Source organism: Erithacus rubecula (genome assembly GCF_903797595.1).
Source record: "Erithacus rubecula genome assembly, chromosome: 19".
Classification (NCBI taxonomy): Eukaryota; Metazoa; Chordata; class Aves; order Passeriformes; family Muscicapidae; genus Erithacus; species Erithacus rubecula.
The window spans coordinates 6,856,255-6,871,691 of NC_136671.1; the positions used below are offsets into that span (position 1 = coordinate 6,856,255).

At 43.6% G+C, this 15,437-nt stretch overlaps 1 protein-coding gene across 1 annotated transcript in view; it reads left to right on the forward strand.

Annotated features, from left to right (window-relative positions):
- LOC306810309 (uncharacterized protein) overlaps window positions 1-15,437 on the forward strand; it is a gene marked incomplete at its 5' end in the record, with an annotated part of 37,674 nt that overhangs the window by 11,543 nt on the left and 10,694 nt on the right. The window contains one exon of the mRNA XM_079322738.1: window positions 11,938-12,926. Coding sequence (XP_079178864.1) covers window positions 11,938-12,926 — 989 coding nt within the window. The remainder of the gene's footprint in view (window positions 1-11,937; window positions 12,927-15,437) is intronic.

The following is a 15,437-nucleotide window of genomic DNA, read 5'->3' on the forward strand; positions in this document are numbered from 1 at the left end:
CAGAAGTTCATCCATCTCCTACTGATCTGTTTTTGTAGTATTTGTATTTCTTTATTCTTTAAGGTGTAGCAGGACTTGGCTGGGGTCAGCTGCCAAGGAGGCCAATAATGACACTTCCCTGGGTACAGAGCTCTGGGATGACATGTCTCTGAAAGTCCAGCCTGATCCAAATCCCAGAAAGTTGGTCACTCAGCCTTTCCAAGGACAGTGTGCCTGCTCTGTACTGCACTTAATTTGGGACTAGCAGTGGGAGATCTAATCCATTTATTCTACTTAAATCCAGATCTCTCCTGACCTTGGTTAGTAAATATTCCACTGTTGTGAGAGACTGAGTTTTTATTAAAGGGATTTTTTGACTGAAAACGTGGAGCCCTTACTGTTAGCACTGAGGCTCAAAGCCCGGGCTGCCCATGGCCTTGACCTCCTCCTGTGCTCCAGATCTGCATGGGTGGGCACTTCAGGTAAATCTGAGACCTCACTATTTGAATACAAGGGCCCCAAGGAGTTGCTCATCAAGACTAACTTTAAATGTGAGCTTAGCAGGCTGAACGCTTTGATTTGCCTCTAAAATCAACAGTAACTTATTCCAGGTTTCCTGGTTGAAACTTGAATGGGGAAGAAGAAAGGATATCTGCAAAGCAGATTTATTTAGGAAAACAAATTGCTCACTGGTTGGGACCCTGTAACAACAAACTCAGGCTTAGTTTTTCCTCTGTCTGCAGTATCTGTGATACTTTTTCCAGCTTTCTCCCAACCCTTCCTGCTGTGCACTCATGGTCTCTCCTTATGTGTAAGCAATAAAGTAAAATTTACAGGCATCTTGCTCTCTGAAATTCTGGCAAAGACAGAGTCTTGGAAATTTCCCTTTCCAGAGTGCACAGGAGGAGGCTAATCCTGGGAGAACAAGGAGGAGAGAAGTGCTGCTGTTTGTACACCACCCAAAACTAAGGATGAGCACTTGGACCATAGCAGACCCCTGGATGCTCCAGCTCCAGCTGCAGCAAGGGCTCATGTGAGAGCCCAGCTGAACAGATTGTGTGAAAGGGAGAGGGTTTTTCTTTGCTTGCATTTGAAAGATCACTACCCATGTCTTCTGCATAATCCCTCCAACCTGCTAGTGACATTCAGTGACACAACGACCTGGTTCCCAAAAGGCTGGCTTAACAGCCCTGCAGCTGGGTAATGGTGGCACAGAATATTTGCAGGTTTTGCATTCACATATGGAATGTTTCCTTCTCCATATGTTTGTGCAATAGGCTGCCAGCATGTGAAACATCTGAAGAGCCTGAATGAAACAATAGGGTCACGTAGCTGCAAGTCCAAGCACAAACAGCTCTTCTTTTGCCAGCCCAGTTTACACATATATGTGTGTGTTTTGTTTGCTTTTAAAACTCCAAGTTTATTTCCCAGGAAGTGGCCATCAAATTTTTCATGATATTGCCTTTCATTTCTTTCTCCTGTTACTTGTCCTTTCAAAATGAAACAAAGCAGTTTTGGGCACCTAAGGTGCGTATGGATCTCATTATTTAAATCTCTCCCATGTATTTGGGAGGTGATATATATGAAATTAATTTGGGAACATTAGATTTACAGATTCCTATGGATGTACATAACTTGTTCAATGGTGTTCAATTTTTATACTGAGCTCCACAAGTAAACTTTTACTGCAGGACTATTGCTTTTGTTTTGTTATCTATTCCATCTGGTTACTAAGCAGTAGAAAACAATCTGACCATGTTTTGTACTTTTTAATTTGAGCTGCTTCAAACTGCTCAGTTTATAGAAAATGAAACCCAGTTTGATCTTCTGGAAATTGCCCCATTGCCCCTGTCAGTTCCCACCAACCCTATCGTTTACTGTTAATTTTTCTATGGTGTGTTGTGTACACTTTGTTAATGAGAACTTGCTCCAGTAGAGAATAGACCTATGTGACCTATTAAAGCCCTGAAGCAAATGGCCATGGCATCTTGAACTCTTCATTACACTGCCTTACTTTTATTTACCATGGTCCCATCATATTCAGGATTATTTGCCTGAGGAGACACTCTAAATGATGCCTTTGTTTCTCTTTCTAAGGCTTTACATTTTTTTGTATGTTTGAATGAGGGTATTTTCTGAAAAACGAACCAAACAAACTAGAACATGGATAGCAGCAGCTTTGTATAGATGAAGGATCTTGTTTGATAGGGCATCTTGCATCTTTATTGGAGGATCTCTATTTGTCTGCTGAGTGTCCAGTCACAAGAGTTAGCTTTGTTTTTCCCCCCTGCAAGGATTAGTCTGAAAGGTCCACAAGAAAAGGCTGGGAACTCCAGCACTCCCTGGTGGATGTTATGTTAGATATGTTGTATGCTTCCTTGGGCATAAAAGCTGATGTTGTCATGAAAGGGGAAAGCCAATGTTCAGACTGCTCTCACAGGGATATAGATCACATTTGTTGCATGAGCATAGCACAATAAATTTATGAGACAGTTATGAGAGGTTTCTGCTTAAAATAGTTCTGCTTTATGGGTGTAATGGTTATAGTCCCCAAGGGAGCACTGCCTAGTCAAGTGGGTCTTTCCAAGCACTGGATTTGCATATTTTAAACAGATTTTTCAAATAATTTGATAGAAAAACAATGTGGCTTTTGTCCCTTTTAGACTGAAATGAGAAGAGGGAAATCAATATTGTAATGTGGGACTACAGTCAAGATAGAAATGAGTTCTGGCACTTAATTTCTAGTAAAAGCATCTGGATGTAAATGAAATTAAAGAAAAAATATCCTGTGTCTTGGCCTAGGTATCTCCCAAAATATTTCTATCTGTATTTCACACTCAACCAACATTTCATCCACTTCATAAGAATGTCTGCACCTTGACATGCAACTATTGAGTGATCAGTGAATGCTAGAATTATCCTGTGATGGGAACTTCAGTCTGGGAATCTGAAGGTAGCAAATGTACCCAGGAGCTTCCAAGCCCAGAGAAAAACTATTCATCATAAGTATTTCTAGCTCTAAAAATATAGATTGTAGCTGTAACTTGTAAGAGATCTTGTAGGTGAATCCAACTCCATCCTAATTAGAGAATTGAAAGGGGAGAACTAAAGCTTCTGCCTATTTGTGATAGGGTGGAAAAGAACAAGAATTCTTTTGAGTGTTCTGAGACTTCACCTCTGAGCCCATTTTGTAGCTGAGTTAGCAATGAGCCTCCTGCAGTCCCACCTTTGCTGAGAGGGGGACATATTCTTCCAGGGGGCTGTTAAGGCCATCTCTAACTATTGCTCTTGAATTTCCATCTGTAGAAAGCAACTCTGGCTTCTGCCTGCAGAGGGAAATAAGCCAAATTAACCAGCAAAGCCTTGCACCCAGAGCTGGGTGTTCCTCTTCTTGTATAGGAATCGTGCATCAGGTACTCAAAAAAGTCTGTGGCTGCTGCAGGAAAATCTGCCCACTGCTCATAACTATGGTGTAGGTTGTCACCTCTGGCCTAATGAGGATGAGCTGGTTTTGTTTCTCACCAGAACCTCTCAAAAGCAGCAGAGCAATTCTGCTGCCTTTCCTCCGTGTGCTCCCAAGGCAAGCCCGAAATGTCAATGTATGCTCAGGCTGCACCAGTGCTGATCATGCTATGGAAAGCTGGGCTGTTCCATGGGTGATTGTTCAGAAAACAGCCCTTGCTTGTGTCCCTGGGAACAAGCATTTTTTTGTTGTTTGGGAGCAAGCATCTCTGGAGTTAAATGAGGAGGGCTGTTGTTCTCCACAGAGGCTGGAGTGCGTCGCTGTGCCTGGTGGTTATCGGAGTGCCCGTGTTTGTTTTTTTGTGATTTCCCTTCTCTCCACCTCCTGCTCTGAGCGAGGAGCAAGGAGCAGGGATGGTGACCTCATGGTGCAGTTATGCAATCTGCCAGAGCCAGGTATCAAAACACAGTGCAGCTGTGGAGCTGGGACCTCGCTGTGGCTGGGGGCCCTGGCCTCCTGGCTCTAATGAGATCAGTGACCTTCTCCTGCCACTCCTTCTGCAGCTGCTTTGATTCCCAGGGATTTGTTGTGGCCATGCCTGCCTAACGGTTTGGAAAGCTGCTGCAGGGAATGCTGCACCCACAGGCAGGCTCTGGGAGCTGGCCCTGGAGACCCAGAGCAGGTGAGGGTACCCTGAGCCCTGCCAGCCTCTTTCCATCCCAGCAGAGCTTATTTACCTCCATCCTAGGGTATGCAAACATTCCCACCCTCCCTGGTTATTCTTTTTTCCATAGGAACTGAGAAGGTTGCCTGTTCTCCAGTGAAAGAAAACAGTCCCTAGCAATCTTCTTGTGATGCCTGAGCTGCAGCAGAGTCACATATGGGAAGAATAAGAGAGAATAGCATGTCTGCAGTCTGAGGCATATTTGGCCTCCAAGTCCTCAAGTCTCATTCAGACTTTGCATTCTTCACTCTAATTGCTGAACTGCATTCCTGCTTCCCTCCTCTTCTAGCAGTATTTTTGTTTTCCTTGTCTCCTGCAGTAAGAGGCTTTCACAGCCTCCTTCCCTTCCTACCTGCACATTTGTTCTCTTCAAATGTCCTGCAAGTTACTAAAAACTATGGAAAACTTGGAGATAAATGTGAGAACAGGGCCTTGTGAAGCTGTCTGATGTGTGCCAAGAAGGAATACAAGACAAATCAGTTTCCTGAAAATGGGATTTGCAGAGTGGAAATGTCACATCCATAATCACTTTCATGTGGTGGAACTGCTGCTGCCCACCACTGACATAACAGAGCATCTGTTAAGTGTGGGTTTGGTTTTGCTTAAATACAGCAGGTTGCACTCACTTCAAGGAGTATTAGGTCCTTGTTTAAGAACATGAGTGCAATTGCTCTGGGACCATCAATGTATTAAAAGCAAATGTATGCTCAGCCCAGGTTGAGTCTCACACTGAACCTGTTCAGAGCTTGTTTGTGTGAGTTGGCTCAGGGAGCAAGGAGAACACACCTGTGCAGAAGGTGGGTTTGTGTTGGGACAGGGATATTGGGAGGGCAAGGGAGAGCCCTCAGCAAGCAGGGTACTCTCATAATTGATGGGAACTCTTTTGGAGATTGAGCTGAAAAATAATTACAAATAAAGACTAAAAAAAGGAGAAGAAGATGGGAAGCTAATAACTAAGCAAAGTGTCAGCAATTTTTGTTGTGCTCTGTCAATCCCATGTCTGATCTGCTTCTGCTAACTCTGCTACTTTCAATCATCCAGAGACACTTGAAGAGTTGCCCTAATGTGGGATCACAGAGTGTCCTTTTGCTGTTGCCTCATGCTTCAAACAGCAAAGGCAATTTGGCAGAGAGGGAAGTGGTGATTCCAAGGCATTTCTAGGAATTATTGTACTGCCAGGTGGTAAAAATAGGTTAGATGTGCTGCAGCTGTATCTAGTTCATTCTAATAGAAGAAAATAAACCTTGCATGCAAGGATGAGCTGAAAACACAGAATTAAATAGAGCACTAATTTTCCAAAGTCTCTGATTAACTTTGTCCTCTGCTTGGAAAAAGTCCTACCAGCTTTGATCTCTAGATCAGTCAGACAGTGAAGGAAATGTGGTCACTGCTTAAACCAACAGGCTGGAGTTTTCTATCTTATTCTTGGGATAGTCTTTCCTCAGATCCTGTATTTGATGAGCATCCAAAAAGCTCAGACTTCCCTAGCTTGGAAATACTGTGAGAGGACAACTTGGGGCTTTTGCTGGGAACCACAAGAATCATATTTCTGGTAGCTTTGCAGCAAGTTCCAGCCATGTCAGCAAGTAAAGACTTGTCTTTATTTTGTTTTTCCCTTGTAAGCTGGGATTGTGGAATGACAGCTTTCCCTTTTTCCTTCTCATTTTCTTTTTAAAACCCCAAGTTTAGCATTTTCTTGCTGCTCTGGCTGAATGTTTGGGCCACTTTGTATTTCATCCCAGGTGGCTGGCTCTGTTCAAATGTCCTCAGGATTCTGAGTGATCTTTAACTTGGAATGAACTTCCTATGTTTGGAGGGGAGAAGGGGGAAGTAGCTGGGGTGCCATACCTCCCCCTCTGTGTTTTGAGCAAAGATGTTGGTGTAGCCAGAGGTTTAAAGAGCTCCCTTGGGCAGAATAAATGTGCAGGAGCTGGTGAAGGAGCCTGAAGCATTTCCAGCTCTTTGAAAGAAACACACATGTGTGTGCATGTGTGCACATAAGATGTTTTTAATTTTGGAGGGGTGAGTGATCCCAAATAAAGCTTGCTGGATTTTTCATCCCACTGATGCTATGTTGAGCTCAGATGGCTAAATTTAATCATCCAGGCTGAACAATCTTGGATTCTAAGACTGGATCCATCTCTGTGCAGAAGCTATTTGCTTACCCCTGTGGCTTCTGTGGAATCAGCTGTGGGCTGACAAGATAAGGCTACTGTGGAATGCCCATAGACTGTCCTGTTCTGGCACTAGGCAGCTGCAGTGGATTTTTATTTTTAAATTAAGCAATAAATCTACCTGTGAAGGAGTTCCTTCTTTCCTACTCTTAGAAGTGTTTAAATAGTCAGGCTATTTTATAGGAAAGGACAAAACATAAAATAACCCTCTGATTCAAATCATGGGATCATAACCAAGTATTCTCAATTCAGAATGATTTTTTAAAGGGCCTAAGGTCTGCATGAAAATCTTCTGCACTAATTACTCCAGTATTAGGGTTTTTTTAATACAGTCTTCAAGCAAAGACCAAAAAGCTCTTTTACTTGAATAAGGAGTTAATACCCATCTGTTCTTGAAAATACTAATAAATGCAGCACTTCTTAAATGTTCTGTCAGTTTGAAATATAGTGGATTATTCCTACGCTTGTTTCTAAAAAGAAGTGGAAGTTACATTTTTAAATCTGCCTGAAACTTGAAATACATGTGAGAAATGCACAGAAGTTGAGATGTGCATAAAAAATTAATGAGGGCAAAGTGGGTTGTGAACTTTGCACCTCATTTCCTTGCAAGCCTGCAGCTGGGTGTCTCTATTAGGTGTGTGACTTGGCCCCTGAGGATGTCGTGGAAATTCAGTGGCTCAGCTGTGTGTCTCCAGTTTCTTCTGCTGAGCTTTCACTCTGACTCTGGGTATGCACCACAAGAACTTGCTATTTCTTGGGTATTTTACAAAAGAAAAGCTACATTGGATAGGTCCCAAGCCAGAGAATCTGAGATTGTGTTTGCAGAGGAATATCAAACATCAAGACAGGATGTTCTCCTTCCCCTCTTTGAAATAAATACACTTTTAAAATAAACAATCTTTAGGATGCAAGTGAGACAGTGTCCTCTAGGATGTTGCAGCTCCTTGTAACCAGCATTAACATGAATGAAGAAAAAGAGGCAAAATCTAGGAACTCAAATGGGCTGAGGATTTCCCTACCCAGGGCCTTGCATCACTTTGTTTCACTTCTCTTCAGCAGGGCTTGTATCTTTACAAGCTGAGCCACATGGCATGTCACCTTCTCTTACTAGCTACGTGTCACAGCATCCTCCCACCTTCCCTGCCAGCATCACCTCAGGCCAGCAGCACTTCTGGAGGCAGGACAGAGAAGCTTGAGAAACTGAGCCATGCCTGCAGCCTGTTCAGGCAGAGGCTGGAACCCATCACTGGAGAGGCTGTGGGCCAGCTAGAGGCTGCCACAACTTGCCATTCATGGCTTTTTGCAAGACCCTTGCAGGTTTTGAGCATGGGGTTGCTGTGAGCTGCTGCAAGGACTTTGCTCTCCTGGCAAAGTGAGGAGCTTGCTTCTCAGCATGCCTCTGGTCCAGCTCTAGCCTGGTCCCTTCTTTGGGAGTGATTGTGACTAAAGGGTGGTGATTATATTATATTATATTATATTATATTATATTATATTATATTATATTATATTATATTATATTATATTATATTATATTATATTATATTATATTATATTATATTATATTATATTATATTATTAAATTTATCTTGTAGAGAGTGGGATTCTCTTGGAATGTGTTGCTTCACTGACAATGTTCCTGCAGGAAGAACGCAGAGGCTCCAGGCCTACATTTGTAGGTGTTGTGTGAGAGCAGAGTTAAGAGTTACATTATTCAGATGATGATAACTACTCTTCCCAGTGCATATTCTTGGGTGGGCCTTATGGTAAAATTCCATCTGGCCAAAACAATAATTTTCTCCTTTTTATGCATGGAGATTCTGCTTTTCATCAGTGCCTCCTGCTCCTCAAGAGCTCTTTGATGTACAGAATTCAGTTTGAAGCAATGACACACAGGTTTTGTGCTGCACCCCTGTATAATGCAGCAAGGGCATCTCTTCCTTTAGAGCTGGTGCTCCCCAGGAAGCACCACTGGTGTCTCTGTGAGATTCCTGAGCAAAGTCCTGCACTCACTTCTGGCCACATGTGCTCCAGCCCAGCACAGCTTTGTGTGTAAGAAAATCTCCCTACAACTGCATCACACATGGTTTGCTGCAGATGTGCTCCTCAGAGGGCAGCAGAGCATTCTCCAGAGCTGCCCTTCCACAGCACCTTTGAGGGACAAGGTGCTCCTTGTACTCCTTAGCATTTCCTGGGGCAGAGCCTTATAACTCTTTACACATGTGTCTCTTAAATAGCTCAAAGCTGATGTCAATATTCACTTCTCAGTCCAAACACCAGCTCAGGAGGAGGTAAGTACAGGACAATGGGGCATTTTTTTAGTAATGGCACAAGATTTAGGCTTTTGAGAGGGCTATGTAGTGTGAAAGGGGGAAATACAGCATCTTGGCATGTTCTGAAATAGCCAAGCATTGTGTCTATGGCCAAGCAGCAGTAGCTGAGATTTGAATTACTTCTGAACATACTGAATACAGTTCCCCAGTTGCCCCAAGAAAGCAGGTAGGATTTGTCTGACCACTGTGGACTGGAGATTCAGTTCAACACAACTGTTGGGAACATTTGGAACCTCTGGCCAGAAAGGAAAGTACTGAATAGCAGACAAACAGGACTGGTAATCTGGTTCTCCCTGCTCATAATTCACATAATTGGTGTGGGCATATATCAAGTGTTGTTTGTAAAAAGACAACAACCTATCATTTTCAAAGATTAAAAATGTGCCAATTGTTTTTTGCACGCATCTGTCAAAAGCCCACAAGTCTATAGCTTGCTGCAGAAGGGAACATCTGTGTCTAATTGGCAAAACTCAGGGTTCATAATGGGTGATTCAAATGAACAAAACCATTTTGTCATTCATTCAGCTGGGGATTATAAACTAATCAGAAATCCTTCCCCCTCCTCTTCCCTCAGATCTATCTTGCATTTCCTGTCCCTTGTGGGTTTTTTTCCCTGATCTCAGAGCAAGTCTTGAATCTTTTTGGTCTCACAAGCCATAATAAATGAACAATTCCCCCACTGCCATGACTTTTCAGCCATATTTCTGGAATTCACACATTGCCTTTCCCTCTCTGCCAGGTTTGGGGGTGCAGGGCAGCTCTTTGGGTTTTTGTTGTAGCCAGGTGTTGGCTCAAGAGGCACCTTGCATCTGAGGCTCCTTGGATTTACACAGAATGTGCAAGATATTCCTCCTCTAATGATGACAGTTCGACAGAGCTGAGTGAAAGTGAAGGCAGGAAAAAGGGAGCTCATCCAGAGGGTGGGAGTGAGGGATTTTTGGGGGATGCACTTCCCCATTCAGCACTCTGGTGATGGATCCCACAGCACCCGCTGATCTGGGGTGTTAACAAAGTCTCCTGGTAGTAGAGGAGGGGCTGTGAACGCCTCCAGGCGCCTTCTCAGTGTCTGAAAAAAGGCAGCGGGAGCACTTCACATATTCCTCAAAACAAAATCTCAGCCCTCAATCACTGCTAATTTCAGGAGGCTTGAGCCAATCTGTGATCCTCCCACATCCAGGAGTGCCACCCTGCAAGAGCAGCAGTGCCTCCCAAACTGGGCACACATTTTAGTGCAAGAGTTAGGTGGTGTTTACTGTTTCTTGCTGTGCAAATATCTTGTTTAAAAGTGAGCTCAGAAGATCAGTGTGGAACAAAGGCAAGACTGCAGCAATGTGCTGGGATGAAGGGAAGGAATACAAGAGAAGTAACAGAAAATCCCTCTATTCTTCTTCCAAGTGTAAGAGGCATTCTCTCCCGGAGGAAAGAGAAGCATATTCACTGGAAACCAGCAAGTTTTCAGTAAAATCCAAGTGACAACAAATATATCTATAATTCTGATGTGAATTACTAAATGGATTTGAATGTTAGCACCTGTAGCCTCTTAAACTGACATCAAGTTTTGCTTGTTTCCCCTGGATTTTTACCATGAATTAACTAATTCAGACTGAACCCCAACATTTTACCTGCTGGAGAAAAGATCAGTAAAGTTCTATTAATATGTTTTGGTTTTATATGTGGGACTCCTAAGGCATTGGACAGAGAATAATATATGTGCTGCAATGAATGTGGTTTCTTTTCCACTTGAGACTTCCAGCCATAGTCCAGCCCAGGTGCCTTAAATGAGCAGCCTGTAGTTTATTCCACTATAATTAACATAAGCTTTGATTTAGATGACACTTTTACAAGTCAAATATTGGATTCCAAATTGGATACAGAACACAGCTTCCACCCACGTTACTGTTTTGATCCTTTTCTGTGGCCATCCTGCATCCACCCTGAAATCCCCCAGAATATGAGCAGCACCTGCTGGAAAACAAAGGCTGTGCCTCACAGAACAGGTCTGGCTTTTTGTTTCTATTTAGGAGCTTTTAACATTTGGCATTGCATTTTTTTTTCTTTTCATTTCAATATAAGCCAAGGGGAGGGACCAAGACAAAAAAAAAAAAAAAATCTGGAGTATTTTGATCTTTGTGGCTTTATATGGACTTCATAAGCTTTGTTTGTTCTACTGCCAAGTTCCTTTGTGTTTAAATAGATAACAGACTAAGACAACTAATCATTTCCAATAAAAAAACCACACCAAACCCAGAGCATTCCCTTTCTTTTCCAATTAATGCTTGTAAACCCATGCTCCTAGACAGGGCTTGTGACCTAAGCACTTCTGGTTTTGGCTTTTTTTTCTTTCCCTATTCAAAAACAATTGCCTAAGGCACAGACTGGGCTCTGTGCTCTGCAAATTTATGAAAGAATCTTGAAAACAGGCTCTGAGAGTGGTTTTGGGAGAAGGTAGTTGTAAATATGATGTGCAAAAGCAGCCTCATGCACCTTTAGAAAAGAGAAAAGCACAGAATGGTGATTAGTGCCACCATTTATGGACTTCCTTCCTCCTTGGAGGCTGGAGGCTATTTGTGGAGAAGGAAGAAATAGCAGATTCACATGGAACTGTCACTGTGTTATGTAAAATGCATGTTGGTTGCTGGTTTACTGGTGAGAGCTGGTATCTGCTGTCACTATTTTGAGAGGCTTTGCACTTGAAAAAGACGTGATTTGCCCAATCAAAAGTAGCTGCATTTTACTGCAGTAAATAAGGCTGAATGTCCTTGAAACAGAAGATGAGTTGGTTGGATGAATCATGGGTGATCACCAATGCAAAGGTTCTTTTTTACATGAAAATGTTTTTGTAATGAAAATAACACAGTGTTTTCAATGCTGTGACGCATTTTTCCTTTGGCTTCTTAAGATTTTTCTCACACAACCAACTCTTTAGGGCAACACATTTGTGTGGTCAAAAAGCTGTATGTTTGCCAACAGCACAAATTATCAATAGTAGGAAGTGAGAATTATGTGAATTACTTGTGTGGGTTATATTTCTCTTGGAGGTTGACCATCCAATATACATTTCCATAGTCTCTAAGAGTGGCTTTCTGTATTAGATTGATGCTCCACAAAAGTAGGAGCTAAAACTTGCACAAGCTTAATGAATTTGCCTGTCTTGGGGGTATCTTAAACCAGTCTCTGAAGGGAAAGGAGAGAGTCAGAACTTCCAGTGGTCTGGCAGACTAGGTCTAATATATGGCAAGATGTAAAATTCTCTGTTTCATTTCCCAGGTGTATTACTCCTGTGGTGCAGTGGTGGAATCAATGGAAAGAGGCCTGATTTTGTCACCAGGTTTTCCAAACAACTACTACCCAGGGACACACTGTGTCTGGCAGTTTTTCATTCCCATGAGAACCCATCTCATCTTGGAAATATTTGACTTTGACATTTTTGAGAGCTCTAGTGAAACTCCAACCCCCTGGGATGGCTTTTCAGCCCCTGCTACAACAGAAAATAAGGACATGCCTTCTCTTGAGGAAAACCTGGGCTTTGCTGCTCACATCACAAAACCCTCTCTCCAGACCTCGACATTGAAGGTGGCTCAGAATCTGAGCAGCACCAGAGACCAGTCAAAGGACCTTGCTGGTAACCTGGAGGAACTCCCAGGAACCATCTCAAAAAAAGATGAAGCCAAACAAGCATCTGAAGAAAACCAGTGGAAGCAGATGAAGGAGCCCAAAGGGATCCCCAAGGCTCGGCCAGAGGAGCTGCCATTGCCTGTGGCTGGCAGTGCCTCAGGGCAGAGGCACAACACCAGTGGGCTGGGAGCAGGAGAGGATTTGGAAGAGAAGGTGTTGCTCGCCCACCTTGCTGCTAGTGAGAGAGATGCAGTCACGGTGGAGAGCTGGAGTCCTCCCTCCACAGCACTGCCCATGGACACCTCCTCCAGCCCTCAGCCAGCAGTGGATGTCTGTCCCCATGACGTGTTATATGTTTCTGACCTCATCACCTTTTCCTCTCGCTTCTGCGGCCCGAATTCCCCTGTGAACAAGACCATGGTGTTTGGTTCCCCTCTGGAGATGGTGGAGGTGATCCTGGAGCTGATCACCACCACGGGCCGGGGCCGGGGCTTTGCCTTGCTCTTCGAGTTCAGGAACATCTCGGGGCCAGGGGCTGCGGCGAGGCAGGACAGGAGGGACAGCATGCTGCTGCTGGCAGTCCTCACAGGGATCCTTCTCTTTGCTCTGGTTCTGCTCTCTGCCCTCTGTGTAGCTTGCAGGTAAGGTGCTGCACACCACAGTCTCAGAAGCATGTGATATTGTCAATAGGGAAAAGACCAGAAAAGAGTTATATTTCCAGAAAAGTCACATTTGCTTTGCTCTGCTAACTCCTGCTGTCCTCCAAATGTGGTAAAGTGGGAATAGAGGAGTCAATGCCTCTCACTGCTCCTGCCCCAGGCTCCTCAGTTTTCTTTTCTACTCCTCCAGCTCCTGTACCTCAGATTTATTTTCTGTTTTCCGCAGAAATATTGGTCAGGAGTTTCCTGGGCATTTTTTGTTTCAGTGACAGTAGTGCCTTTGAACCTCAGCTTTTGGCTGATGGACAAAATCAGATCATCCTTCCCTGAGTCTCCTGAGCAGGTTGAGCTGACAATCACTGCATCTTTCCATAGCAATCCCACAGTTTGGTTCTAACTAACCACCACTAACACTCTGCAGAAAAGTAAATAACAACCAAAGTATTACCACATAGAATTAAGATTTAAAAATATTTTCCCATCTGTAGCATATTTTATCAAGACACTGTGCAGAAATTTTAAATCCAATGCATTCAGTGCGTTCAGAAGTCATCTGCACATCCCTTTGATGCTGGGGAAGAGCCCAGAGCCATGCTGCAGTACCTCTCATTGTTCCCAAATGCAATCCAAAACAATCCAGTCAAATGAGCAGATGGTCAGGCTGGGTTGTGGGTTTCCAGGTCCTGATGCTAACTAGTTAAATGACTAAAACCAGACAGTTACACAAGCATGCCTCTCCAGTCAATTGCTTTGCTTTTATATATTTCTTTTCTCTATATCTATCCAAGGAACACTTCTCCGCCCCCCAGCATATGTTTGCATTTTTCTAACTCCCTAGTGAAAACATTTTTGTAGAAACAGTGATTTATTTCTCTCCCTTCCAACAAATTCAAAACAGAGCCCATGCTCCCCAGGTTCTTGTCAAAATAAACACCATTTTTCAACTGCTTTGACTTCAATGAAAACATCAGGTGAAGTGAAACAAACTCTTCCAGGTCTCCACTCTGGTGGCTGGTGTTGGCAGCAGTGTTCATTTCCCAGAGCCATCAGGCAGCTGCTCTGGTTTCTCCCTTCCTGCACCCCTGCCTCACCCAGTGTGCATCCCCCAGCCCCAGGGGTCTCAGGGTTGCCCAGGCACCCCTCACCACTGAGGCTTGGTTTTTCCTGTCCTTATGGAGGCTGCATTTTAGCTCTGGCTGAATAAACACGAGGTGCAGGCCAGTCACACTGGGCACCAGAGCACATGGGGAGAGAGGGGAAGCTTAAACATCCTCTCTGTTGCTGTATATATAGAAATTCCTGCTTTCAGGGTCTGAGCTTTTTGTAGCTGTAAGAGTTAAACCTGCATGTGCTACATCTAACTAACCTTTTTATTTTTAAGGAGCTCGCAGAACACCAATTTAGACCACAATTTTTTGCTAGCTCTAAAGGAAAATGTCTGGTGGAAAATGTCTTCCAGATACCAAATACTTTATTTTTATACCCTTGCCAATCTTCAAAAGAGACAGAAACAGGCTCCCTTTGCTATGGCAGCAGTCTGGGCTGATACACATGTTGAGTAGGCTGTTCTTGCTCCAATACCCCTATTTAATTTCACTGCAATGATCCATGAAGCAGAGTATTATTCAACCCAAAAAGCACACCAGCAATCTGAGGCTCCACTGGCTGAGATTTCCTCTGCAAAGCCTGTTTAGAAAGTCAGGCCATGCTGCTCACATTCACTGTTTGGCTTTTAGCTTGTCAGATGTTTACAAAATAATGTTCTGCTCCTCCTGACCAACAGAAAAAAAAAATTCAGCCCCCCACAGCAATGTTTGTGTGTTCTGGGAATACATCCTGCCAGGGGTCCTATGGCACAGGATTAGGCTTGCTTCTTTTAACACTGGTATTTCTGCCTCTTCATTGCTTTACAACTTTTTATTTTTTTTTTTTAAGAAGATATCTATAACTCAGCCAGCTGTTGACTGAATGTAAATAGAGACTACCCCTGCTCCTTCAGCCTCCTGAGAGGGTGTTCACCATCCCAGCCTCCTGTATTCCCTGCATGCTGCTCCTGGGAAGCCTTGATGACAGCACTTTATTTTTTGTCAGACTTAGAGCATTTAAGTGAGACCAGGTGGAAGGGATGCCATGACCTGTGCTGTGTTACCTTGTCTGTGTTGCACTGGAAGAGACTTTTTTCCCTCTTTACTGTGGGAACTGCTTTGAGGGTATTGGTCTCTGGCCCCAGAACCACTGGTACTGCTTGGAGCTTGCCATCCTCACAGCTGTGGGTTTTAATGCAGCTCAGAATGAGACTGCTGAGGCCATTAAGCACTAAGCATTAAACTTCTTTTAGATTGAGCCCATCAAGCTCTATTTTATGCTTCTTGTCCTAAATAGGGGCTTGAAATCAGGTGTCAAATGTGTATTATCCACAGTCTGTCCTCACTGCAGAAAATGCCAGGGTGGCAAGGGGTGGGCTGAGGGGGGATGGATGGTGCTTCAGCAGTG